Source organism: Crinia signifera, chromosome 1 (genome assembly GCF_055691185.1).
Source record: "Crinia signifera chromosome 1, ASM5569118v1, whole genome shotgun sequence".
Taxonomy (NCBI): Eukaryota; Metazoa; Chordata; class Amphibia; order Anura; family Myobatrachidae; genus Crinia; species Crinia signifera.
The window spans coordinates 405,606,898-405,632,896 of NC_139217.1; the positions used below are offsets into that span (position 1 = coordinate 405,606,898).

General features: G+C 41.9%; 1 protein-coding gene across 5 annotated transcripts in view; it reads right to left on the reverse strand.

The window, feature by feature from the left end:
* The window catches only part of PAM (peptidylglycine alpha-amidating monooxygenase), a 136,993-nt gene that overhangs the window by 11,606 nt on the left and 99,388 nt on the right, over nucleotides 1-25,999 (reverse strand). For all 5 annotated transcript variants that reach the window (XM_083151725.1, XM_083151724.1, XM_083151723.1 and 2 more), the window contains 3 exons: nucleotides 14,481-14,610; nucleotides 4,005-4,121; nucleotides 1,533-1,605 (listed from right to left, as the gene is read on the reverse strand). In XM_083151725.1, coding sequence (XP_083007851.1) covers nucleotides 1,533-1,605; nucleotides 4,005-4,121; nucleotides 14,481-14,610 — 320 coding nt within the window. The remainder of the gene's footprint in view (nucleotides 1-1,532; nucleotides 1,606-4,004; nucleotides 4,122-14,480; nucleotides 14,611-25,999) is intronic.

The following is a 25,999-nucleotide window of genomic DNA, read 5'->3' on the forward strand; positions in this document are numbered from 1 at the left end:
TACAATTTTAGCTTTATGAATATTATATTTCCTCTAGAAACCTTAAAACTATGGGGGAACTTTATAAGGATGAGAGATTCAGAAAGTGAGAGATTTGGTAAGGAATCTCCAGGTTTTTTAAAGCGGCAATCATCTACGCTGCAAAACCAGTTTGATTTTGTAGTATAAATGATTGCAGCTTTAAAACAAACTGGAGATTCCTTACCAAATCTCTCACTTTCTGAATCTCTCATCCTATTAAATTTCAATCTATATATTCACTACGATTTCAGGGACAGAGGGACAGCTATAACTAGAAGAAGAATGTCTCAGTTACTTTATACAGTATGTAGTACTTTACTACAGAAATGTTATATAGAATATTAAACCGTAATTATTATAGGATTATATATATGGTACTAGTTTCCTAGCACGGTGCCACAGATTTTAATTGTAATGATCGCGGCCGCAAAAATCGCGTCGATCGCATGCCAACCAAATCGCATGCGATGCGATCAACGCGATCTACGAGATTTTTGCATTGGAATCAATGTAAAATGTTCCCTGAGACCCAATTTTACATTGATTTCAATGTAAAAAGCCCCCAAACCCCCCATTTTCAGTGCAAACCCCCCCTCATGGGTGAAATTGCCCTACACTGTTAACGCCACCCCACTATTGACGCCAACCCGAAGCGTGGCAAGCACAGTGAGCCTGCAAGGGGCGGCGGTACGCGTCCTCCGACCTTTTCATACCCCCACTATCCACGTCGGCGTGGAGTTGATTTTTTAAAGTGTGACGAGCGCAGCGAGCCCCGCGAGGGGACGTGCATAACTTCACAGGTATACACGTGCGCTCGCCACACTTTATAAATTCAACTCCACGCCGACGTGGATAGTGGGGGTATGAAAAGGTCGGAGGACGCGTACCGCTGCGCCCGCCACGCTTCGGGTTGGAGTCAATAGTGGGGTGGCGTTAACAATGGGGGGGCATTAAGCATTCTTAATACCCATGAGGGGGCATATACAATGAGAAATTGGCCATATTGGCCCATTTCCCATTGTTCCCTATGTAAAATCGCATTGATCGCATCGTATGCCATTATAATGGCATGCGATCGACGAGATCAACGCGATTTGAACTTTAAAACTCAACATTTAACATTGTTCTCTATGGGAAAATCGCTATCAACGCGATTTTCTCTTTACTGGCAATTAAAGCTGGTAATTGACAGAAAATCGCGTCCATCGCATACCTTAAGTACCTTAACTTAAGGCATGCGATCAACCCCGACGGGCGCCGTGCTAGGAAACAAGTACCAATATAATATATATATATATATTTATTATGATAGTGCCCAATGGAGTAGTTAAATTGTTGCTCCAGTGAGGCACTGACTCACGGGGGACACTTTTCTGCTTGCGGCCCCCTGAGCTGGTGAGCTGAAATGTGCAATAAGTCACATCATTCAAACCTGGGTGTTTCTGCCTTTACAATGATTGCTGTTTAAAACAATGGACAGACTATAATAATGTTTCATAAGAAAAGAGTACCTGGTGAAGAGCAACATCAGTGACCCAAAAGTTGCCATCTTTATCCATCGTTAGCCCATGGGGCAAATAAAACCTGCAAATAATCAACCAACAAACATACATGTAGTAATAAAAAAATAGATCAATCAAAGCATGTATGCAATGCTCATTATTATACATCCTCGTCATGGGCAAGTAACATATATAGTTTTGAATATATCAGTACATTACTACCTCCAAATTCCAAGATAACAGACAAAAAAAAAAGTAAAAAAGAACCAGAATAAAATTAAATGATTGTACAAGACACTGAACCAAGGGGGATGTTTGGAAGGAATAATCTGTAAATGCACACACCGACAAAGAGAGTGATAGGCGTCACTATCTAACTACCTGTCATTTTAACATTATACAACTCAAGCAAAATAAATAAAAAAAATTAGGACATTTTTGATAAATCGCTCCGTTGCTTTAACATTGGCTATTGTGTCCAAACATGAATTTGACCCTCAGTCTCATACTTGAAATCTAATTTTAAGAAACTACAGCTACGACTTTCCTTTTCACCCAGATGAAGATGCTGGTGTAATGCTACTTTGAGGTGGCATCTATTTCTGGGGAATGGGGGAAGGCACACAGCTAAAATCTTGCATAGGGAACCAAATTGGTCAGAGCCAACCCTGATGTAAACTCTTTTTGAAAGATACTCTTCAATAAATATAGAATTACTTAAAGCATTACTTTTATTAACCCTTTGCCGTTTTTTTTTTTGCAATTCAAACAGTCTGGTTTAAATGAATTGCAATTTTTTTTAAATAAAAAAAATGGTCTACATTAAATGTTGAACGATGTTAATGTTCTTATTTTAGAGTGGCTCACCACTGGATCTGCTACTAGCGCTAGGGCTGTTGAGCCTAACTAGATGTTGGCCCAGAAATGGTTAAGTCATATCAAAAATAGAAAAGGAGTAAAGGAATTTGTTACTGCATTTCCATTATTAAGGTTAGTACTTATTTTCTATTTTGAACATGATTGTACAATTCCACTGATAAAACAAAGAATACAATTGATAGTGTATAACATTTCTTACTCTGCTCATTTATAGATAATAACCAAATGATTCCCCAAGTGCCAGTGTATATCAGAGATAAACTGTCACATCGGTTTAATTACAGTGCGGAGAACGTTTATCAAAGAGAGAACAAAGAATTGTAGAACACAGGTTTCGGGGCAGCAAGCACAAGATTCCTTCCATTCTTCAGTAGTTTAAGGGAGGTCTATAGCTGTACAGGAAAGTATGAGGCATCAATGTTCTGTACAGCTATGTGAAGTATAGCCTTGATTATAAAGCTATTAGAGCACAATGACTGGGTTATTATTATGCAATGCTTTCTTTGTACCAATTATACGCTTTTGCCTTTGTGGAAAAAAAAAGGGTCTAGTGCAAAGTGCCAATATAAAGATGCAGGGCCACAAGTATGGAGGTTGAAAGAGAAGGTTCATCCATTATTCCTGTGCTACACCTAGAGCACAAATACACAATACAAATGTGTTCTCATACAACCTCAATACGCCAAATAGCGCACAATGCCGTGTACCATTTTTCTCTAGAAATTATGCAACATATCTGCATCACAGATGACTTAAACTGCACAGGACTAAAGGTGCCCACACACAGTTCCGATTTGGGTAGATTTCATGCGATTCTGACAGATTGGTACAAGTGAAATCGGCCCAAATCGGAGGTGTTTGACAGATCGGTTGCAGTGCGCATCAGACCTTAGAGATCTTATGTGCAGCACATTAGAACACTCGGATTCAGGCCATCAGCAGCACATCGCAGGTGCTTTTTAGCACCAGTGTTGCATTGCATCCAATTCCCCTTAAACTCCCCCGGCAGCTCTCTGGGAGTTCTATTACATGCACTAAATCACATTTAAATTAATGCATGCGAAAAATGGCACATTAAATAATGGAACTTGGTGTGGGGGGGGAAAACTGCAGCAACGTGACACCGCTTATACAGATTCACATACAGCCGCGCACACATATACAAATGTCACACTTTAAATTGATCAGAGTCACCTAGGAAAACGCTGTCATTTTGTCACGCTCAGTTGTCTAAATTGAGCAAACTTGCACATTTTGTAACAAAACAAAAATGTAATGCAGTTAAGTCACCTAAGACCTGGAGCACTGTGAGGATTTGTGTGGCGTGGCTGAAGCCACAGTGTATGAGGACACACCTGTATACTGCTGTGGCAATGGTGTGCAGTAGTTACATAAGATGAGGGCTGCGGCTCTGCACAGTCCCCACATTTTCCTGAAGAAAGTACACTTTGTTATCTGGTGTTACAGCCAAAACTGACACCATGAAAACTGTACTTTGAGCTATTACCAGACTGAACCATGTCAGCTCTTCAGGACATCTGATTTATAGAATGAGACATCAAACTTTTAGAACTTGATAAAATGAATGTAGCTCACACTTACAGATTTCTGCCCGTTGACTGCAGAATGGCAGAGCTATTGGGATTGACAACAAGTATGGTGCTTTGCTCAATTGGTCCAATTCCTCTTTGTTGGTACACAAAGTTCCTGTCAAATGAGCTGAAAACACAGTTGTAATTATTACTTTACAATAGGAAATAGTTTATCACATTTTATTTAAATTCGATCGAAGTCCTATCTTTAAAAAATAATATATAATACCCACAATTGTTAGATATATCTTTTCGTATATTTATCTTCTAACAAGGAATTTCTTGGGTCAGGCAATACTGACACTTTAATGAATTCTGTGTGTACAAGAAAAACTGCGGCAATGGTATAATAACCTCATGATCCTGTGATTTAATTTCTTAATATTTACTAAATGATTAATGCATAAAAATGATCAAAAACACAAAATGTGCACAATGCCACCCTACTTTGTCATTCGTGAAGTGGGCTTGTGTGGTCTTTTAACAAATCCTGGCCTGCAGAGAGCACATATGTAACAAGTATCCTCATGTTCATGGTAAAAAATGATATTGTAGCTGCTCTACATTTAAACACCAGAGGGCGCCCAAGTCAAACCTTTCAAAAACACAGCTAATACATGATCAATACCAAGCAAATTTCATTTAATAGAAAGGAATATGATGCATTAAATCTCATTTAATGGTCTAATAAACACTACTGTACCCAAACACATTGGAACATGCTCGTTACCAACCAGACAATTGGAAGACTTATGGAAGATAAATTATAAACAACCACATATATGTGTTAAGACTTACAAACAAAAAAATGGTGCCATTAGACACTTTTTCTGACATTATATTATAAAACACCTAAACTTTCTATCCTTAACATCAATGGACAACGCAACAAATTGTGACTATTATGTACTGCATGTCGTAGCACATTTTCACAGTCAAAGAATCAACTTTTGGCTCAGCCAACAAAATGGCTCCCAACCTTCAGATGCAGACAACAGATCCACAGTAACAAAAACTGCCAAGCATAACTGTTTTCCAGTGTATTTAAATGTGCAAATGTCTGATGTTCAGTACACTGTAAACCTGCTACTAGATTGTAGTTACAGTTATTCAGTGAATCAGATGAGGCCAGTTCTTGTAACAGCTAGCACCTTACAACAGGGTTTTAGTACCAGGGACATTTGCACCTTTTAAGCGATCATACTGGATACATTTTACACCAAAATCATAATAAACGCCAAATATAAATAAAAAGGAAAAAATTAAAAAGGAAAAAAAATATATAAATGGGAAAAAAAGGAAAAAATAAATGTCAGTTGTGAGGGGATAAAGCTACAACATTTTAACCTGAAGCTCTGAATGAGTTCTACTGATATTTATACACACACACACACACACACACACACACACACACACACACACACAGTGGGACACATTTTAAACATACTGTAAGTATCTAGATCTTTGACGAGAACATTTCATAAGTACTGTGTGTGTAATGCATAACCAAGGTAAAGGAGTTCATAACATCGTTCAAGGTTAGAATATCACATCCCTTAGTTGATGGTCACCATAACTTCTGCTGGTTAACAATTTTTCTGTTGGCATCCAGGGCAATGTCATTAAGTGCTGTAACCTTGCTGTATAGGTAGTAATTACAAAAACAGAGTGACCAAATAGACACACTGCATTGACCAAGCTGACAAGGAATATAAAGGAAAGAGACAGGAAGGGACACACATGCAGCATGTGTGTATGTGTGTGTGTGTGTGTGTGTGTGTGTGTGTGTGTGTGTGTGTGTGTGTGTGTGTGTGTGTGTGTGTGTGTGTGTGTGTGTGTGTGTGTGTGTGTGTGTGTGTGTGTGTGTGTGTGTGTGTGTGTGTGTGAATGGACTTCTTCACTCAGCCATAACATCAAGGATCAATGTCCTGGCAAGGAGACCAACATCAACTCCCATAGTCTGATTATGAAATACTGTACACTATAATTTCAAAAGATGGGCGATGAATAATGACATAATTTTATATATGAATGTTTATGTATATGAAATCTCTGTATTGTTTTTTTTTTTTTAATGTATATTGTATACCCTATATAATAAAAGTCTAATGCTGCTCATTATCTCTATGGGGGAATTCAAGAGTTGCGTCATTAAAATATTCCCTTTTTAATCGTAAACTTATGAATTTATGAAGATTGAATCAGATGCATGTATGTACATGGGCTCATATTCTTACCGGTTTTCCCACTAGAAAAAATATTTTTTGTGGTTTGGTACAAAGCAGTGCTGGCTAAACCGGTCCTCGAGATCTAACAATTTACGTTCAAGTACCATTAGACTTAATGTAATTCCACTGAAGTGTAGAGAAGATTTCTATATATGTTATACATTCCATGAAGTGTATTAAAAAACCTTTAGGTAAGTTACTATTCGTGCTTATTAGCAAGGTATATACCATTTTCATAATACACAAAATCAGGTTCTGGCCATTTTGATTTCCAAATGACCAATTATGATAATGAGTCCTTTAATAAGCCTGTTCTGAGCAAGGGAATATTTCATTACCCCTAATGAGACACAGCTCTATCTTGACAAAACACATTGGGTAGACCTGCTGATGAACCGCCTTCAGAAATGCATTTCTTTCTCTTTTATGTAGGAGAGTTTACATATATTTTATTGTTCTAATCCCAATATTGGATTAAACTATCAATGTTTGTTTATGTCTTTTTATATTTGGAGTTTGATTAACAATATGAAAACTCCTGGTGTTTTTGTCTGGATTCCAATCAACCAAATAAACTGGTATCTTTTCTATATGGTACTGGTTCACTCGTAGCCTATTCAGCACACATTGGTGGTTGTCTCCCAATATTGCACCAGGAGGCGCCCTTGTCCTTTACACTGAAAGAGTTGGTGTACACCCGGATGAGGAGCTTGGCCGTCCCATATGGGTGGCTTTTCCTATGCACTAGAAGGACTATTATTGGATTTTATTTATATTCCCTTATATGTTTGGACTTGTAAATACTGTGATAGCGCCTAACTTGCTTTGCTTTGTGTTGCACACCTTAAATATATGATATCTGTATTAAATTTGTGTTTAGGTCTTGGTCTTTCTCAAAAATTTATAAAAACAGATAAATCACATAAATGTTGTCCTTTTTTTATTCTTACAGTATTAATAATCTCAATAACATTAAACATTTGGCCACCTCACAATATTGTTTTAATCCAGATTAGGCCAAAAGGTTGAGCTAGCTGGCTGATTTATAGCACTTTTACACGTTTATAAGGCCTAAAAATGGGTGTTCCCATGTAAAAGGGGTATAAGCTAGATGACAGCAGTGGGTGGCACAAACATATGGCAGTTCACTACAAACATGGCACATGGAAACAGACTGGCACTGCAGTAGCAGACAGGATGGCAGTTTAATAAGCTATAGAACCCCACAGCAAAAGTGAAATCAAGAAAGTTTTCATTAATCAAGAACTAAATCAGAAGAAAGGAATAAATGATTCATAAATTAATTAAATTGATTGATTCTGAAATTTTTAATCAATGGGGTAATTGGGGAGGGTAATGATTGAAATTCTTCTTTCATGGCCTTTTCTCTCTTCAGTTACTGTAAAAGAAAGAAGGATTGATCAGTTACCGTAGTTAATTAATTTGTTTGATTGACTAAGAATTTTTGAATAGGGGTAGTTTTGCCCACTTATTAAATTTGGTGGTTCAGATTTTTTTTTAAATTATAGGGGCATTCTGGATATGTTGCCTGTGGCCCCGAATACGGACACCTTTGGCATTCAACAGCTGCTTGTAGAAGATTGCAGCAGCTTTTCCATTTGCCATGCCACCAACTGAGCAGGAAGTAGTGACCAGGTGCAATTGCATTCTTGATATGCCTCAATGAATGTAGAAACAGCAACAAGGTATCAAACCCTACAAAAGAAGCTATAATATATGGATAGGAGGGGGGAAGGTACCTTATTCCAGCACACTGGAGAATACGCTTTGTGTATGCAACCTACTGAAATCATTTAAAGTAGCAACTAATGAAAAGTGGAAAAAGAATCCTGCTCATAAAAAAATAACTACAAATTCTGTGAGGAAGACCTTTGCAACAAAGCACCGGGATTTCTGTAATGGTGGATTGCAGTGTTGTATATTTTTCATCTAAAAGAATAAAATATCACCTCTAATAAAGGATAAATATCATTTTGATTTCAGGTGTCCTTTCTATGCACTTGAGCATCAGCTTTAGTTGATGTTGAAGTACTTAACCACAATCATCATGACCGACAGCAGCCACAGCACTAGTACTTGTTTGCTGCTCCTGTTCTCCTATGGACTGATCAGGATACCTATTGATTTACAGTGCTTATATTTATGAACGTAGTGTGACACAATAGTTGTTTTCTACATTTTATTTTCACAAAAGGAGAATTGGGAATGCAGAGTCACAGTGCTCATATTATACACATACCTACAGCAGGTCAAATAAGTATTGAACACATCAATATTTTGGTGTGGGGCTGTTTTTTAGCATACCGTACTGTCATACTTAATATGATTGAAGGAAGAATTTATTATTTCTTTATTAAGTTATTTATATAGCACTCACATACACCACAGTGCTTTACAGAGAAGGATGGAAGGATGGATGGAAAAGTGTACAGAGACATTCTCAATAAAAATCTACTACCATCCACCAGAATGCTGAAGATGAAAAGAGAGTGGACACTTCAGCAAGACAGCAATCTCAAACACACAGTCAAGGACACAAGCCATTGGTTTCTGAGAAAGGAAATAAAGCTGCTAGAATGGCCCAGCCAATCACCTTACTTGAATCCAATTTCAATCTATGGAAAAAATTAACAAACAGAGTTCATAGAAGAACCTCATGGAAGCTTCAAGCTTTGAAGATGGTTTTTGTGGAAGAATGGGCCAAAATCACACCTGCAATGTATGGGACTAGATTCTCCATACAGGAGGCTTCTTGAAGTGGTCATTACAAGCAAAGGCTTTTGTATGACGTATTCAATTAATTTCAGTAAGCGTTACTTTTCCCAGTGTCACACCACAACTTAATGAATGGACATATGTGGTTTGATTCCTTTGCATGTGTGGATTGCATGGGTTGTTGCTGACCTTGCAATAGCACCATTACAAATATATATATATATTTTTTTTTTTTTATAATTTTTATTCAGTTTCAGTACAAAAATACAGAGATACAATACAATACATATAGACAGTGCTACACAATTAAAAGCCGGTAAGCATATTGCATTTAAGTAAGCTTTCTAAATACGGAAGCATATGCCTTAGCATCTATTTTTCGCAGATATTCTCAGCAATTCTGCCTGCCGTGCAGCAACACTAAACAATATAAAAAAAAAAAAAAAAAAGAAAACGGTCCCATCCCTAACTATCGACCATTACAAATATATTTACTGAGAAAAAAATTTATTCTCTTCATAGTGTTAATCAATAAAGGGAAATATAGATATGCAGATCCCTGGATCTGCACTAGAGGCCTCGCAGGGACTAATTCATATACATACAGGTATTATGGGCCCTACACACCGAGCGATATTCAGCCACCTTCTGAGCGATTTTACATCATTTTACTAAATCGCTCAGAAAGTGGCTGAATATAGCTTTGTGTGTAGCCCACAGGGCGTTTCGGATGTGCGGCCCCGCGATGTAGAACAGTCCTGCTTGTAAATTCATAGCGGTCGCTCAGAAGGCCCTGCACATCTCTGCATGAGCGATCACTGAAGGCACACGAAGCTGGCCTGCTGTCTTCATTCTGCACTACCTGTAAGAGTATGAGAACGTGCCGCTGAAGACTCCTAACTTGATAAGTATTTTTTTCCACTGTGCCACCAATGCGAGCTTGCATTTGATGGGGTGCCCCCCACTATACAAGCAACATTCATTTGCATTTGGCTGTCATCAAAGTTACTATGTTTGTGGGTGGGGCACAATATCACCAATGTTTATATGTTTGGGGGGACCCCCACTATATCACAAACATTTATATGTTTTGGGGGGGACACTATAGCACCAACGTTTAATGTTTGGGGGAGGGGGGTGACGACACTATAGCACCAACGTTTATATGTGAATTTGAATACTTTTTTTATTCCCCGGAAGTCGCCTAAACACTTTCTGTTCGAGATTTAAAATCACTCATGCTGAATCTCCCAATATGAATCTCTGGCACAAATCTCTGTGTGTGCAGGGCTCATATAAACGTTGGTATATAGCAGTGATGGCTAACCTTGACACTCCAGCTGTTGTTGAACTACACATCCCAGCATGCCCTGCTACAGTTTTACTATTTGGCCATGCAAAAACTGATGCAGGGCATGCTGGGATGTGTAGTTCAACAGCAGCTGGAGTGTCAAGATTAGCCATCACTGGTATATAGTGCCCCCCCCCCCCCCAAACATTAAATGTTGGTGCTATAGTGTTCCACTCCCACCATCAAACATTGGTGCTATAGTGTACCCCCCCCCTCCCTAAATATTAAAGGAGAGGGCTATAGTGTCCCCCACTCCCACAAACATAGGTGATATAGTGGGGTCCTCTCCCCCAAACATATAAACTTTGGTGATATAATGCCCCTGCCCACCGCCAAACATATTAACATTAGTGACAGTGGGGGTAACCCCCCTAAACGCAAGTAAACATTGGTGGTATAGTGGGGTCAGACCCCTCCAAATGCAAGCTAGCATTGGTGGCACAGTGGGAAAAAAAAAACTTACCAAGTACGGAGTCTTCAGCGCAGAATAAAGATGGCAGGAGAGGCAGGGCGGCTCCTGGGCTGGCGTCACACCCGCTTAAGTGATCGCTCAGAAGACCACCACACACACAGAGATGTGCAGGGCCTTCTGAGCGACCACTATGAATTTACAAGCAATTCTACATTGCTGACCCGCAACACTGTGTGGGCTACACATATAGTGATATTCAGCCACTTTCTGAGCAACTTTGTAAAAATTATGTAAAATCGCTCAGAATGTGGCTGAGTATCGCTTCGTGCATAGGGACCATTGCTGTAAGATTCATAGATAAAACATTTATGGATGCATCTTAAAAGATACTTGAGCATCTTTGGATCAATTATTGTTATTATAGCAAGAGCTCAGGTAATCTAGCCAAATGTAACCAAAAGTGTCTTTCTTATTCTGTATTAGTGTGGTGCCAACAGATCTCCCAACATGTATTTTGTGGCCGGGGTACAGTACCGGTATTTTATTTTTCTTTATGGTAAAATTTGTAAAGAAAAATAGAGGTGAGGTTAGGTAAAAAAAAAAAAAAAAAAAAGAAGGGGATATGGGTAATTAACTTTTTTTTAAACCTGCAACAAAATGGTCCAGGTTAATGAATATCATCAGTTCTGATTATTGATCCAGGCAGGGCCTGACTGGCCATCTGGCAATTTTATCAAATGCCAGAAGTGCCGAAGGCCAGATTGGCCGACCCAGCAGAGCCAGAATCTGCTGTAGATGGGAAACTTTTCCTGTTACTGCAGTTTGCCAGTGGCCACCAAACCGAGGCCCGGTCCTCTGAACCCCCCACGGTTTTAAACACAGGGTACAGGCTACTCTGTCACTGACTCACTGTGACTCCAGTAACTGCTTTGCTTTCCCCTGCACCCAGTTTGATCCAACACACTAGTTAGTTTCTATGGTGACACCTCCCCTTCCCCTCTGACCAGTATACTTACTTTGGCCAGTGTCTCCTGTTTCCCTCTTTATTTTTCTCTCTCATCAGTGCTCAAAATAAGCCCCCCCTCACAGAGCCCCCTGCACTCTTATGTGGGTTTACCAGGTTTTTCAGCTTTGTGCACAGCATCAGGAATAAAAACTGCATTTCCGGCTGCAGTCCGGTTTAACACGCACGCTGAAAGTGCGTGTACGTCATTTACAGCCGCAATTCCGGTGGTTACACTGGCCACAGCCAATTAAAGTGGGTGCGTCATCAATGATCTCATGCATCACTGAGGTAAGTCATTATCTAGTGGTTGATTAGTGTTTGTTTACCAATGTTTCTCAATGCCTTTAGCAAACGTGCAATAATGTTTAACAATGGACATTAATATGTGTAACGGGATGCGGTCATTTGGTCTACTGCATTATGGTCGACAGTCATTAGGTCGAATCCATTAGGTCGACATGCTAAAAGGTCGACATGACTCTAGGTCGACATGGGAAAAGGTCGACATGATTCTAGTTCGAAAGGTCATTAGTTCGACAGGTCATTAGTTCGACAAGGTCATTAGTTCGACATTGTCTATGTCGACATTCACAAGGTCGACATGGAGTTTTTCACTGTTTTTTGAGCCAACATGTGCCGACAGGCGGTATTTCATGCCCTACCATCCACTAGGGCGTGGTGGGAGAATAAAATAGTGTGCCGAGCGTAGCGAGGCACCGTGCCCGACGCATAGCGAGCGCAGCGAGCGATGCGAGGGGATGCAGTGCACTTTAAACTGTGTCCATGTCGACTGTGTTGACATTCAGGTAAAAAAACAGTGAAAAACCCCATGTCGACCTTGTGAATGTCGACATAGACAATGTCGAACTAATGACCTTGTCGAACTAATGACCTGTCGAACTAATGACCTTTCGACCTAGAATCATGTCGACCTTTTCCCATGTCGACCTAGAGTCATGTCGACCTTTTAGCATGTCGACCTAATGGATTCGACCTAATGACTTTCGACCATAATGCAATAGACCAAATGATCCCAACCCTGTGTAACATAGGGCCAGATGCACTAAGCTTCAAAAGTTATAGAACAGAGAGTGATTTAAAGCCAACCAATCAGCTCCTGCCTGACATTTTTCAAACACAGCCTGTGACATGGCAGGTAGGAGCTGATTGGCTGGCTGTGTATCACTCTCTATTTTATCACTTTTGAACATACTATGATTAGGGGATCCTACGGTGTTTTACTAGAAACTGCGGGTCCAGCCGTGTGCCTTTCTATGAACTGGTGTTCCTGCAGTGTTGCATGCTTTGAATTATGGGCCCTATGATGTGTCTTGCAGCAGGGCCCCCAGTAAGACACACAGCAGGGAACCCAGTTCATAACATATCTTACTATGAACTGGGGGCCCTGCTGTGTAGTATAGGCCTGTTTCTGTATAATATTATTTGACATTTAAATGTTTGCTCTCGTGTATCTTTAATATGTGTATGTCACAGTGCGCCCACATTATGCTGTGGTTTCAGTGTTTATGGCTCATGTTTATATTCAACCATCTGCCTCTTATGCTGTATGAGTAATGAAAGGGGGAGGAGGTGCATGCCATGTGACCACATCCCTCATATAGAGGCCACACACCTTTGGTGCAAGGAGGTGTGACCTAATCAGTGTTTAGCACTTAAGCCCAAAACATTCCCACAGTGATCATCTGTTGTGTATATTTTAATACAGATAATTGTATTCTCTTACATATTGTGCTAATATTTATTACATTTCTAAAAGCATAGACTACAGTATGCAATAGTAGGAGTCAGGAATAGTAAGGAAGGCAGTCTATGGGTCCGATTCAGACCTGACTGCACGGCTGGGAATTCACACAGCGGGCGAATATCCATACACTGCGCATGAGTGCGGGTCACAGTACTCATGCGCGAGGCCGTGATGTGATGAACTCCGGTAACTATTTCCGTTCGCAAGGTAATTGTCACGGTGTGGGGGTGGAAATGGACTGCTGGGAGTGTCAGGGAAATCACAGGTGTGCCAAGCTGGCTTAGGGGAGAGTGTGTGACATTAGCTCCAGCCCGGATGTGCCTGTTTATTATCGCAGCACAGATTAAGTCTAAGGCTATGTGGCACCTGCGATGCCCGATGTAGATATCAGTAGATAGGATTTTGGACATATTTGCACGGGTGTGAACGCATGTGCACCTGTGCGCATTCATTCACACCACAAGCAGATTCATTCTCAAGGTGAGATTTCCCTAGAGCAGGGCAGCAGCTTAACTGACCGCTGAAATTCACAGCCGCACTATTAGAATTACCCCATGAATTACTCCCTATGCCAGGAGCCAGATGCTGACGCAAGGTGGGCCTGGCTGTTTTAAATGCCAGGGCACATTTTTAGTCCCAGTCTGACCCTGGCTCTTGTCAGGCATCTTTACTGTGACTTCAACCCAGCTATACACAGCAAGTGCACAGCCACCCTGTTATACTTACCTGCTCCTTCTGTTCCCTTACTCCATCACTCATGCCACAAGGAGGCAAAATCAACACCCAACAAACTTCAAACAGTTGCAGGCAGATACAGGTTTGGTATCAGCAAACAGTGACCCCTCTTTGTGTAGAAGACTGCCTGATCTATTCAAGCAAATGTATGTACATGCTCCATGGAAATGAGGCAGACAGCACTGACTACAGAATGATATAGGTCTACGTGTTCTACTGAGCATTTATCATTTTCCTCTTACAGTTCACTTACTATTCATCCCAAATGTGGTCACCTCTGTGAAAAATAACCAAATTGTTGTTGGGGTCCAGTGCTAACCCTGACACCTGTCCCAATCTCAGGTTCACCCCGGGCCAATCAGAGACTTCTTCTAAATGGAGATCTAAAGGCAAAAAAAAACAATGAATGAGCAGATCACTTAAAACACAGTATATATAATAAAACCATAATACACAGCATGAATATGATATGCTAATATTAGATCATATATTTATATCTACATATAAAAGTGCCTCAGTGCAGTGACAGCTGCCAAATATTTCTGGCAACGTTCTCTATTCACAAAAATATCAGGCCAAATTTATTACATAATAAGCAGCATGCGGTAATTGAAGAAATCCTTTTTCTTATTGCTCATTTAGAGCATCCCATGGTTACACTATAGCATTGGCTTAGACCTGACACCATCGTTCAGTACTAATATTTTAGCTAACATCGTCACCCTTTAACTGCCCTTTATTTTTGGGAACAAGCTGAACGTATATTTCTGGGCCGGTATCTTATTAAGTGCACTAGTGGCTGGTAAAAACATCCAATAGTGTGATGTTTCACTCATGGTCATCATCGCGTTACCCAATTAATACGAAACCTACCTGTTGCCCAGCAAGAGTACTAGTAAGATACACCCCTGTATCTCATTAAGATAGGTCTTGCCACATGTGGGATAGATAAAGCATCAAGATTAATACCCCACACAGCCAAGGAGCAACAATCTAATCTACAAAGCTCCCCATCAGCAGAGCCTGCATCAGATTGTGGCACCGTACTGCATTTAGTTGTTGTATAGACAACCTGTAGGGGGAGATGTACTAAGCCTTGATAAGTGATAAAGTGGAGAGTGATAAACCACCAACCAATAATCTCCTAACAATTTTTTTTTTCAAACTCAGCCTGTATCATGGCAGTTAGAAGCTGATTGCCTGGTACTTTATTACTCTCCATTTTATCACTTTTCAAGCGATCCTGAGTCCTGTAGGATGGACTGGTGTGGTTATAGAATTATATGGAAATGATGTAGACCTAGATACACTCATTCTCAATAATCCTCTCTAGATAACAGAAGGAAAATCCAGTCTCCTGTATCCATGTGGAAGCGTGTGCTATCTTACATATACACCAGTGGTAACCCCTTTACTGCCAATTAGGCGTACTAGACTACTTACATGAGAACTGGTAAGTTTGACTTGGCACGATGTATTATAGCAAGTTCCATGCCCACTCATTCTGTCCACATAAATATTAATGTTGCCCAGTTAAAAACCCAAACATATACAAATAATTTTATGAAAATTAGAACATGCAATTTGAAATCAAGTTAAAAAAAGGTAAAAAAGGAATCCAACAAAACAAGGAAGCCTAATAATATACATCCTGATGGCACAAGGGCACGTATAGGGCAGATAATGACTAATGGAAAGACATGATAATTAGAACGGACGCTAATTTACGTGACCAAATGGTTATTAGAACATTTTTAAGACTTGAAACTATAAATCACATAGGCACGCGGCGAATGCCAAGCGAGCTGGAAGAGAACACTAGAACATGACTGCTGTACTATTTATCAGGCTGCGAGTGCCGCGTGAGCCAGTTATCAGTGTTATATTTGTGTCTGATAAATTAGTTCACACTGTAATTATCTCCATTTCTCTGCCAATAGTTCTACCATGCCAAGTAATTGTCCTACACGAATTCTAGGTTATCTCCTCTAACAAAAGGAATATCTCTCTCCCTCTCTCTTAAATCTATATGTGCACAGACACAACCATATAACAATGGAACTCGAAATAAAGGTTTTGTCTGTGCCTGGGTATGGGAGAGTTCGATGTTTTACTAAGTGTTACAGTGGAGAAGTCGTATCAGCACACGTGTACGTGGATTCCACTTCTTTATGTAAGAAACCAGTGACTACAGCATGTTCATCATCTACAAGATGTGCAGGTCAAAGTAAGCGCTGATGCACTTTGCACTTTACCACTGGATCGCCAGGAGGAAGAGTTTTCACTGCTCCACTTCTGCCTCACACATCTAGATGGTGATATAGTGGTACAATACATGCACCTCCCCACTGGATACATAGATACATTACAGTGCATTGGTTTTCATTGAAATGTATCTTTACTTCAAGCCTATGAGGGCCGCATCTGAAGTTGGTTTCATTTTATTTGATAAATCTAACCGCCTGGTTTGTTCTTCTTGAACTGTGCTATATGTTATGATTTATAGAATGGCACCTCTCTTCATCCAGAGTGCCAAGCTAAACCGCTCTCTCATATACACACACACACACACACACAACCTGCATTAGCCCCCTCAAAAAAGCTGTGAAAAAGCTGTGGCTACTACATTGTATCACATGTGGTCCTACTCACACTGTTTTGCGACTACTATGCATTTTTTTGGTAAAAAAACTAAGAAAAATAGATGCCCGATGCCAGACTACTAACACGAATTAGATGCCAATAGGGGCTGTTTGACGTGACTGCAGCAAGATGAATGTTCCATGGCCGGTTAGTCCAGCTCTGGTTACAAAAAGCCCATCCGAACCTTGCCACTACTACGCTAGATCCCATACTTTGCGTTAACCCTGTCGAGTCTTCGTGAATTTAGCGACAAATTGAAACCGATGAACACCTTAATATGCTCAACAGGTATTTTACAAATAAATATTCCTATATTCATTATCTACATCCAAATCCTTTTAAAAAATCAAAAGATCTAAGAACCTTCTGCTGGGAGATCAAAGCAAAAGGCACAAAAACTAAAAACAGGAGCAGATTAAGAGATCAGCAGTTTGAGATGGGGCGAAGTAGAAATGTGAAAGGTAATATAAAGGCTAAGGTGAGTATAGGGAAATCGAAGATTCAGGATGTGATGATAGATAACAAGGATATGCCAATTACATTGTTTAAAAAATACCCTCAAAAGCAAACATAACAAGAAGCATAAGCACACAACAATATACTATATTTGTATGTGATATACAGTATATACTGTATATATATAAATCTGTGCACCAAATAAATGTGCTCAGCAATGCAGTTGCAAAAGCAATGCCCCATGTGTGCGCCATAGTTATGGGAATGCTATGTAGAATACTTTGTTGTATCTCACTGTAGAGACTTCTGAAAGAGATGATATATGGTGAGTTCAACTGTCATGTCCTGGAGCCATTTTATTGGAAAGGAGCATTAGCTTACATGGGATGTGTACAGAATGCTTGAAGTTAGAACACTGACAGCGGCATTCCGACCATACAGAATCACGACACCCATGGGATAAGTATGCTAGCCCACCCCCCATAACCTGAAGCCTAACCCCCCCCCCCCCCCTCAAAAAATAAAAATAAATAAGAGGTTGACATGGGGTTTTCCACTGTTTTTTTACCCGAATGTGAACACATTCGACATGGACACAGTTTTTTAAGTGCACCGCATCCCCTCGCATCGCTCGGCACACTATTTTATTCTCCCACCACGCACTAGTAGATGGCAGAGCATGAAATACTGCCTGCTCAAAAAACTGTGAAAAACCCCATGTCGACCTAATGACCTGTGGACCTTGCAGTATGTTGACTTAGTGGTGTCAACCTGACTGGCGACATCTTTAGGTCGACCAAATCCCTCCAGCCCTACCACCTGTATGAGCAGTCATCTGCATTTACACCAGAGCCATCTTTGGTTCAGGCGATCAAATGGATTGCCCTGTTACCATCTATTTGCCCACATTCAGCCATAAATGAGAAGCAGCAGAGGTGCTGGTGACTCAGAATGGTCCTTACAAGCTCTAAGCAGCGTATGCAGGCTGTGGCACATGCTGTATGTGCTACAGCCCCCATCTCCATTACAATCGATCGCAAGTAATGCATCCGAACCAGCCAGCCACTCCTTCACCGTCTGGTTTTCCACTGTTGCTTATTATAAATCAGTCATATATTATACAGACTATTGTGCCTCTTTTTGACTTTTTATTGAAATACCATTGCCGGCATAATAGGAATGGAACATTAATGGCAATACTTTAGAACTTTTATGGTCAGAGTCAATTTTATTATAATAGTTTTTATGTTTATTATTATCCTATGATCATTCAAATTGTGTAATATATGTATTGCCTTTCATCATCCAAGCGCCACTTCTCCGTTTGTATTTATATTGATGTGCAACTGCTTTTGATGCATTTGCAGGCTGTGACACATGCAGTATGAGACGCAGCTGACTCAGAATGGTGCGCAACTGTTCTAAGCAGTGTATGAAGGCTGTGACACATGCAGTATGAGACGCAGCTGACTCAGAATGATGTGTAACTGCTCTTTGATGCATATGCAGGATGTGGCACATGCAGTATGAGACGCAGCTGACTCAGAATGATGTGTAACTGCTCTTTGATGCATATGCAGGCTGTGACACATGCAGTATGAGACGCAGCTGACTCAGAATGGTGCGCAACTGTTCTAAGCAGTGTATGAAGGCTGTGACACATGCAGTATGAGACGCAGCTGACTCAGAATGATGTGTAACTGCTCTTTGATGCATATGCAGGATGTGGCACATGCAGTATGAGACGCAGCTGACTCAGAATGATGTGTAACTGCTCTTTGATGCATTTGCAGGCTGTGACACATGCAGTATGAGACGCAGCTGACTCAGAATGGTGCCCAACTGTTCTAAGCAGTGTATGAAGGCTGTGACACATGCAGTATGAGACGCAGCTGACTCAGAATGATGTGTAACTGGTCTTTGATGCATATGCGGGCTGTGGCACATGCAGTATGAGACGCAGCAGAGGCAGAATGGTGTATAACTGCTCTAAGCTGCGTATACAGGCTCTGACATTTGCAGCATGCGAACAATAGTGAGATTTGCCTTTTAATCTGAATTGCCTGCAACTTTTTATATTAGGCCATTTATATGTAGATGAAAAATCCATTGTCATTATACCATTAATCCATAAAAAACAAAAACATAGGATAGAATGTTAACCATTATGTGCTTTAATATCTAGCAATAGAGATCCTAAATATAAAAGAGCAATTGAATGCTTAAAAAAAAAAAAAAAAAAAGTTACTTTGGCGGACAAAGGCAAAATGAATTCTCAGTGTTGCCACGGAAACCACCCCCAAATCCACAGCTTATAAATATGCCTAGAAAATAAGCTATACCTCTTTATATATAAATCTATTGTGACAAGGGTCACAAACACAGAGTCTCAGATGACGATTTTGTGGTTTATTCTAAACAGCAGGTTACAGCATAGCAGGTTCATTCCACATGCAGTCAGTATTACAGGCAGTAGCATACAGGCTCTCTCAGCATTGCAGACTCTTAAAAGGCTCCAAAAGTCCCTATGCTAACACCACCGACCTATGACTCAGGTAGATACTCCACCATCAAGAGCAAGGTGACTCTGCCCTGGAAACACGTATATCAGGAAATACCAGGTGCTGCTGATTACACCTAGGATTCTGCTCCTGCTACCAAAACCTGGTCTAGATACTCTGCATTACTTCATGTGGGGGAATACTGGCCCTGCCACACTCCTCCTCCTCAGCTTTAACCACCCTGGTGAAGCTACACAATTTTCAGACGAGCTCTCTGCCTCGCCCACCTCTACTTGTGAAATCCGCCCATGTACAAAGCCCTCCACCACTTTCCAGAGGTTGCTCACCTTCTTCCTCCTCCTCCTCCTCTAGCTTCACCTTAGGGTTTCTAGGAGGATCAGGACCTACAAAACTCCTGGAAAGGGCATTGGCAATGAGGTGCTGTTTCCCCAGACGATGCCTAACCTCAAACTTAAATGGCTGCAAGGCAGAATCCAACAGGTCACACGAGTATTCACCTCTTTTTTTGTATGCATCCACTGTAAGGGTGCACGATCTCTGACCAACAAAAACTCTTGGCCCAATAAATAATATCTTAATCACTCAACTTCCCAATTCATGGTCAAGCAGTCCTGCTCTATATTTGAGTACTTGCGCTCTCTGGGCAATAATTTATGGCTAATGTAGCAGATGGGCTACCTCTTGGGAGAGGACTGCTCCTAATCCTGCCCCAGAGGCATCCGTCTGTAACACAAATTGGGTACACAAAGCTCATCTTAAATCCTGCCAAGCAGTTTCAACTGGTCTAGACCACGTTCTCTTGTCTGGGAACTGTTTTTTTTTTAACACATTTGGTTAGTGGAGCTGCTCTAGCGGCGAAATCTCGAATGAACCTGCGATATCGCACCAGACCAAGAAATGTCCTAAGCAGTGACTTACATTTAGGTTTAGACCAGGTGAGGACTGCTTCTACCATACTAGGCTGAGGTTTAACCTGTCCTCTGCCCACACTACAACCCAAATACTTGGCTTCCACCATACCAATGGCACATTTCTCAGGGTTAGCGGTAAACCAGTGCGCCCGTAGAGACTTTAAAACGGCTTCTACCTTTGGTAGGTGTGACTCTAAATCAGAGCTAAAAATAACAATGTCATCTAAATATGTAGCTGCATTAGCCCTGTAGGGCCGCAGCAACTTATTCATAGCTCTCTGGAAGGTTGCTGGGGCACCATGTAAACCAAAAGGGAGTACTTTATACTGGAATAAGCCCTCTGGGGTAGAGAAGGCTTTGTTTGCCTTAGCAGCTTCTGTTAACGGAATCTGCCAATAACCTTTTGACAAATCAAGTAATAACAAATGACAAATAACCCCTAGGTGTAACATCTCTTCCTCCTCTTGTTTTACTGCTGCCCGCTTTGCTTCGGGTATGCGATATGGCTTTTGTTTAATGACCACCTTGGGTGGAGTCGCAACATCATGTTGGATAATCTGTGTCGGTACTTGTGACTTATCTGGGCGCCCGATTTTCTTCATCGCACCTAAAAATCGCGTCAAATCGCATACAATCAGATTGCATGGGATGCGATTTGACGCTATTTTAATATGTGAAGGCACCCAGATGCCTGTTTCAAATGTGAAATGGCCCACCAGACCCCATTTTTAATTGTATTCCCACCCTGATGGCTAAATGCCCCCCATTGTTAACGCCACCCCACTATCAACGGCAACCCGAAGCGTGGCGAGCGCAGCGAGCCCGCGAGGGGCGGCGGTACGCGTCCTCCGACCTTTTCATACCCCCACTATCCACGTATGCGTGGAGTTGATTTTATATAGTGTTGCGAGCGCAGCGAGCCACCGAGCCCGAAGCGTGGTGAGCGCCGCGAGCACCGCGAGGGGATGCGGATACCTGTGAAGGTATCCACGTGCGCTCGCCACGCTTCGGGCTCGGTGGCTTGCTGCGCTCGCCACACTATATAAAGTCAACTCCACGCCGACGTGGATTGTGGGGGTATGAAAAGGTCGGAGGACGCGTACCGCCGCCCCTCGTGGGCTCGCTGCACTCGCCACGCTTCGGGTTGGCGTTGATAGTGGGGTGACTTTAACAAGGGGGGTCATTTAGCCATCAGGGTGGGTATACAATAAAAAATGGGGTCTGGGGGGCCATTTCACATATGAAACAGGCATCTGGGTGCCTGTACATATTAAAATCGCATCAAATCGCATCGCATGCAATACAATAGCATACAATGCAACAGCGATTTTCTCTTCAAGGGAATTTCAAGGGAAATTGCGTCAAATCGCATCAAATCGCATGCTTAGGGTACTGGCATACAATTTCAACATCGGGCGCCCAGATAAGTCACAAGTACCTCTGTGTCTTCCCCGGAATGGCAGAAAACACATCTTGGTAGGGTTTCACCAAGTTCACCACTTCCAGTTTATGTTCAGGAGTAAGCGTGACTTCATTGGGCACCTGGCATTCTGGAACCTTTTTAGCTACCAAAGAGGGCTGACTGGCAGTTTCCTCCCAGGGCTTTAACAGGTTGACATGTAGATTTGTACCTCCCCTCCTTCTACCCTCCTGTTGGACCCTGTAATTGACCGGTCCCACTGCCTCTATGATCTCATAAGGGCCTTGCCATTATGCATACATCTTGCTTTCTGTGGTGGGTGCCAGCACTAACACTTTGTTTCCCGTATTAAAGGACCGGTTGACTGAGGTAACGTCATACCTTGGCTTCGGACGTTGTTGGGCCCTTTCCACATGTTTGTTCAGGAGTGGCGCAATCTGCCTTAGATGGCCTTATAACTGGACCACAAACTGAATGACATTAGGGTCCTGGCATGGTTGGTCTTTCCACCCTTCTTTTAATAGATCTAGAATTCCTCTGGGCTGTCTCCCATAAGGAGCTCAAAGGGACTATATCCTGTAGAGGATTGGGGTACCTCTCTGACGTAAACATTAAGTAAGGTAGGAGCAGATCCCAATTTTGTTTTTCTTTAGACACTGCCCTCTATCATTTTCTTAAGGGTTTTATTAAATATTTCTACCAGGCCATGCTGGGTGTACACTGAGGTGGTAATCCAGTCTACTTTTAGCAGCCGGTATAAATCCTTCATGAGTCTAGAAACAAAAAGGTGCACCTTGGTCCATTAAGACCTCTTTCGATATTCCAAAGCGGGTATACATGGTTAATAGCTCTCTGACAATGGAGCCAGATTTCATATTGTGCAGAGGTATAGCCTCTGGGTACTTGGTGGCATAATCAACTACCACCAATATGTATTGGTGCCCTCTAGCAGATGTTTCCACTGGCCCTATCAGACCCATACCAAGAGGCACAGAAATTATAGGGAGGGGTACCAGTGGAGCCCAAAACTCTGGCCGTGGAGCTGTCCTCTGGCACACTGGGCATTCCTGACAATACCTCTTAATGGAAGCATAGTTGCTGGGCCAAAAGAACCTTAACTGGAATGCGTTGGAGTGTTTTCTCCTCCCACAGATGGCCACCACACAAATGCATATGTGCGGCTTCTAATACCAACCGCTCCAGTTTTTGGGGAACTAAGAGCTGATCTACCATTTTGCCTTGTACAGTAGCAACAAGATATAGCAAATCATTTTTCAAAACAAAGTAGGGTATACCCTCTGATGGCAAAGCATCAATTACCCTGTTATTAACCACTTTAACAGTCTCAAAAGGTGTGTACCAAATTGCTATCATCGCGTTGATCTCTTCCAAAGTCCTTTAGTGATATCTTTTCACCAACTGGGTTCCATTGGGCCTAAGACTCAGTCTCAAGGGGTGGTTCAGGACCGGCAGCATCTCTCCAGGATGCCAAACTTTGTAGTCTCTGGCCCCTGAGTTGTTTGTTGGTGTCATGCCAGGTAACCAGCTCCTGCAGCAACGGAAAGTCTCGGACCAGGATCAGTGGATAGGGTGGTCTGGAGGTCACTGCTGCTACCAACTTTAATGACCGGTCTTGAACAGTCAGAGGTAAGTAAACACGTGAGTACTCCTCCACATGGTGAGCTCACTGCCAGTATCAACCAGGGCCCAGATCTCTCAGCCTTCAAACTGTACCAGCACCTGGAACAGGGAGGACTCTGCTTGGGATACACCCACAGCAACCATGCTGACTAACGGGCAAGCCGTTTTCCCCACACTGCAATCCATCGGCTTGCCCTGTTTCAGGCAGTCTCGCCGCACATGACCAGGCTCACCACACTCAAAGCACACCAAGGGAGGACGGAGCCTTTGGTTTAACCACTGGGACCTGAGTTCTGGGCTTAGGTATTGGCACGTATCCTGACCTGGCTTTATTCAGCTTTCCCAGCGTCGGGTGCCACTCAATCACCACAGCCAACTCCTCAAATGTCTGGGGGTCAGCCTGAAGGGCCCACTGCTGCACCGAGCAGTCTAACACCCCCATAGCCTGGTCCAGTGCAACTACCTTCACAATTCTCACTGCGGAGCTTTTATCCGGCTGTAACCATGCCCTTGGCAGCCAGGCTAGTTTGGCCAGCTGAACACTGGGAGGTTCAGAGCCCTCCAGCCGCCAGTCATGAACTCCTGTGCTTTGCTGTGCCCCGTCACTCCAATCCTGTCCAGTATATCCTTTTTTAGGCTAGGATAGGAGCATGCCACAGTCATATACACATACGCTTGCTGTGACTCCCCTGTTAAACAGGTAACCAGCCTGTCAAAACATTTGGCCATCCCAACCGCGTGGCCGCTTGCTCAAAATTGCAAAGGAATGCCTCTATCATCAGCCGGGGTGAGCTTCAGTAGGCTCTCCCGCTCTGGGTCACTTTTTCTCACCTTTAATTCCTCCTGAAATATCTGCATCTGAGCTTGCTGTCTGTCAGCCATATTCTGCTGCCCAGCTGCTAGTTCAGCAAATTTTCCCAGTATTTCCTCCATATTGCCCTGCGCTTCCCCTTTAATATAATGTGCCAGGCTTACCAAAAAGACCAAGCTGACACCCACCTGCTTTGCTTGCTATATCACATATAATAGCAAACAGTCTGCTTGTAATGGCCCTTTAAGGCTGTAAGCACAATGAATAACCAGAGATGAGAAAAAAACTTGCTGTTTAAACACTGCTGAGATGGATCCTTGCTCGCATTCTCCACCAATTGTGACAAGGATCACAAACACAGGGTCTCAGATGACGATTTTGTTATCTTTTCTCAACAGCAGGTTACAGCATAGCAGGTTCAATCCACATGCAGTCAGTATTACAGGCAGTAGCATACAGGCTCTCAAAGCGTAGCAGACTCTTCAAAGGCTTCAATAGTCCCTATTGTTAATATCCCCGACCTATCACTCAGGTAGATAGTCCACCGTCGAGAGCAAGGTGACTCTGCCCTGGAAACCCTTATAATCAGAAAATCCCAGGTACTGCTGATTACACCTGGGATTCTGCTACTGGTACCAAAACCTGGTCTGGATCCTCCACATTACATTCATGTGGGGGAATGCTGGCTCTGCCACACTAGCAATAAATAAGTCTTACAGTGAGACATAACTTGTAATTAGAACAAATATTTTTATACTTTATGCACAATTTATAAAACATTGTTGTGTTAGTCACTGTTGAATCTGGAGGAAATGAGACTGTTCTTTTTTGCTTCTTACAATTATCCAGCTTGTTGGCATTCGTTACAGAAAACATGAAAGAGAAATGATCCAGCAGTGCAGATGCAGCAAAACCCAGCGTACTGTATATTATACTGGAAACAGCGGCTTGCTCACCACAGCTAAGAAATAAAATACAGCAGTGGTGGCTGAGAAATACGTTGCATTTATCATGCTGGAAAGTAAAAAGAAAGGAAGCCTAAAGACAGAGGACTTGAACCAGACAGACAATTATTTTTCACAGAAGACAATACTTTACTTTTACATATACGTATAGTCATTAGTCGAACATTGTTCCAACTTGGGTCAGCCCCATTTATATTAAGGCCGGCTACACATCAATGATGTGTAGCCGGCCAATCTGACGGTATCTTACTTCGACAAGGGCCTACACACTTTCCCGATGCAGGGGATGATGGTGCAATTAGAGATGCCATGCTGTATTCCACAGGAGTGCACATTTTGCGGGTACACACTATATGATCTGGCAAATGTGTCGTTCCTATTTAACTTGAAACTACAGTACATA